The 3202-nt window shown below is 44.4% G+C and overlaps 1 protein-coding gene across 1 annotated transcript in view; it reads right to left on the reverse strand.

Annotated features, from left to right (window-relative positions):
* The window catches only part of DPYS (dihydropyrimidinase), a 29567-nt gene extending 27150 nt beyond the window's left edge, over positions 1-2417 (reverse strand). Inside the window, exon 1 of the mRNA XM_010006468.1 lies at positions 2019-2417. Within this exon, the coding sequence (XP_010004770.1) occupies positions 2019-2288 (270 nt within the window). The 5' untranslated portion in view covers positions 2289-2417. The remainder of the gene's footprint in view (positions 1-2018) is intronic.
* Positions 2418-3202: the final 785 nt, after the last annotated feature.

A 3202-nucleotide genomic window follows, 5' to 3' on the forward strand; every position in this document is an offset into this window, starting at 1 on the left:
CTTTCCCCCCCAACATCTCTTTTCCCCTCTCTTTGTAAGAAGAGTTATTCTGTGCCTTGCTTTATTTAACTGAATGGGTAAATCTTAGCTAATCATTGTATCATATTTTGCAAGAGCTGGGATCCAACTCTGTCTCCCTGATTCTCTTGCCAGAATTTGTCAGATGATGACCTTTAGTAAATACCTCTGAACAATTTCCATACTTTGACCTGGGTTAAGAAGGTGCACAATGTCTAACTTCTTGACGTCTGATCACTTAGCTGGATCTAGGGTCTTCTTTTACACACCAAAGTCACTATGTGAATGTGCTGTTTTGTGTACAGTCTCTGTTTTGCAGCTTCCCTCTCCAGTGCCTCAAAAGGTTATTAAAAAATTATTCAAAACCTCAAAAACTATTACTTTTTTTTTTTTGCAAGTCAGCACAAAATTCATCTCACTCACTTTAGGATTTCACAGTGTAGGCACCTACATCTTAGTTAGTCTGCATCTTTGATTCTCTTTAAGGTCAATGGAGGCACTTTTAAGAAGGAGATCACTGACACGTTAAGAATGCTTTTTAATAGGAAGCTGCAGTCATTGCTGTTCCTTTTGCATGTTTTCTCCTGTCAAAGAAAATCACCTTCTGACTTCAAGTGACATTTGTTTGATTTCTCTTGTGATGCCAATTTCTAAATACATTGTTGATAACTGGTTTACAAAAATGGTCTCCACAGAGATTGTTGCAGAATATGAAAAATGTTTATATAAATATATATATACTGTGTACAATATATCCAATAAAATAACAGCAGCAACATCAGCAAATATAGCTTGAGTTGGAATAAATATTTTTATGGAAAGAAATATGCCAGTAATTTAAGGGTAGCATATAGGTAATTTGTGGTCTTTCCTTCAGTACTCTAGGCTCAACATTAAAAGAAGCCAAATTCCTGTTAGAGTATGGAAATGTACAATTACACCACTCAGATAATCTACCTCTCACTCTCATGACAAGATGGGGCAAGTAAGAAACGAAATATTGTGTTTAAGAGTAGGGTCAGTCCAAGCAAGAGAGCAAAGGTTCTTAATAGTTGTATGGTTACTGCACCACACCATTTGTTCAAAGGAGTTGAATTTCATTATTTAAACTGTTTCAAAGAGGCAAATGGTATTTTGCACATCAGAAATAAATGTACATCAGAGAAGTCCATTTCTTTAGAAGGGATGCAACTATCACTTTCTGCTATTTAGTCCTGCTCTGAGAGGGACAGGATATAACAGCCTCTCTGAGGATGCTGGCTAACAGACAAGCCAAGTAGGGCAATGTGATCTCTTCTGTGGGCAAAGGATTTCAGTCTGCACAGCAAAGCTTTCCAAAAAGTACCCTACAAATTTTAGGGAGCTCTGTAGGAGTTATTTTTGCAGTATGGAGATGATGCATAATACTGCTCATACTAGTAACTGATACACTGCTAACGCAGGGAATACAATGAGATCAGCTACAAAGCTGAAAAAACCCACTCCAAGTGTAAAACGGGGAGAAATTAGATCCTTCTAGAGTGCATATTTGAACTGGACTTTCACTTAGAGACACAGTAAGGTTCAAAGTGAATGACAGAAGAAAAGCTTACATTTTCCCTCTAACAGAGGAGAAAGATCAAATTACCCCAGAAGTGCTCCCAACACACTGGGGAGTTAAACTGTGGCTTTAGTTAACCTTTGCTCAGAAAAGTACTGAGTTTGTTCCATGCACCAATGCAAGTTGTAGTCTGTATGGTGACAGCCAGAGTAAATGACTGCATTTAACACTTGCCACCCACAGTTAGAAAAGTTTTTGGATTAATCAAAATAACATTTTGGTTGCAGATGAACCTGTGAGTACCCCAGCCACTTATTACAGTGTTCCAGACAAGGGACAGTAACAAGAGTGTTTGACTCACACTGTCTCTTCTAGAATATTGAATAACCAGAAAACATCCCTTTCTATGAAAGCCCAGATACACAGACAGACAGACACAGGACATGTATGTGCCACCCACCTTGGTTCCTGTATAGAAGTCATCTTTTGACTTGCTACCCATAAAAGGAAACTCCATGTGCGTATGAGTATCAATGCCACCAGGGATCACCAGCTTGTTGGTTGCGTCCAGCACAACAAGTCCAGTCGTTGGCTCAGGGTTTAGGTTTGGCCCCACTTGCTGCACCACTCCATCTTCCACATACACATCAGCCACCACAGAGAGGTCATCATTCACAACTTTTCCCCCCTTGATCAAAAGTCTCTGCTGAGCCAGGTTTTGTTGTGGCATGGGAGCCTAGAAATCAAGAGCAAGACCTCAGCTCAGAAAGTTGCTCTTGCCCGAGAGTATTTCACTGTCAACCCTTCTCCCAGAGCAGCAGTTATCTCCAAATGACCCTAAACATGCACCACACTGTGCTCTTCAGAGAGCAGAGGAATTGCCCCCTCTGCCTGTGGTAGCTCCACCTCCTGTCTCCGAGGAGCACCAATGCCCAGTGAGTGCAGCGAGCCAGCACACAGGGTTGTGGCAGAGCATTGGCTTTGCACCAGAATGGTTCCAGACTGCCTGGAGCTGTCAGGACCAGGCTTTCAGAAAGCTCCAACTGGGTTTTCATGGCACTTTCTCCAGCCTGTCCCGTACACCTCAGGGAACAAAACATGCTGGGCTGTTCTGAAAATGTGGCCATTCATCAGTCTTTGATGCCCCAAGGTGACCCCAGCTCTCTTTAATGGGGTTTAAGGAAACCAAGGGTGACCTGGGCTCTCCACAGAAGTGGACAGGAGGCACAAGGGTGACCGGAGCTCCCTGCAGCACTGTCTGGGGAGCAGGGCTGTGTTGGTCCACACGTCAGACCCATCTCAGCCGAGCCCCCACCAACCATTACCGGTGGGTCTGCTCTGTGGCCTCCAAACTGAGCTGCTGCCAGAGGACACCAGCCCTCAGGAACTGCTCCTGAGCTGCTTCTCAGGAGCCAGCTTGGGACACACAACCCTCAGGACCCAAGCACTGCCCTTGCGCCCATGACAATACTTGGACAACACACAGACCTGAGGGGAGAAGCCCCTCGGGGATCTCTAGAGGCTGCCTGGCCTCTCCTCACCCTGTCAGCAGGAGGCTCGGGCGGCAGGGGCGGGTAGTCCTTCTCGAAGGACCACGTGAAAATCATTTTCCGGTAGCCATTGCTTTGTGCCATGGGCACTGTC

The sequence above is a fragment of the Chaetura pelagica genome, unplaced genomic scaffold (assembly GCF_000747805.2).
Source record: "Chaetura pelagica isolate M959 unplaced genomic scaffold, ChaPel_1.0 scaffold76, whole genome shotgun sequence".
Lineage (NCBI taxonomy): Eukaryota > Metazoa > Chordata > Aves > Apodiformes > Apodidae > Chaetura > Chaetura pelagica.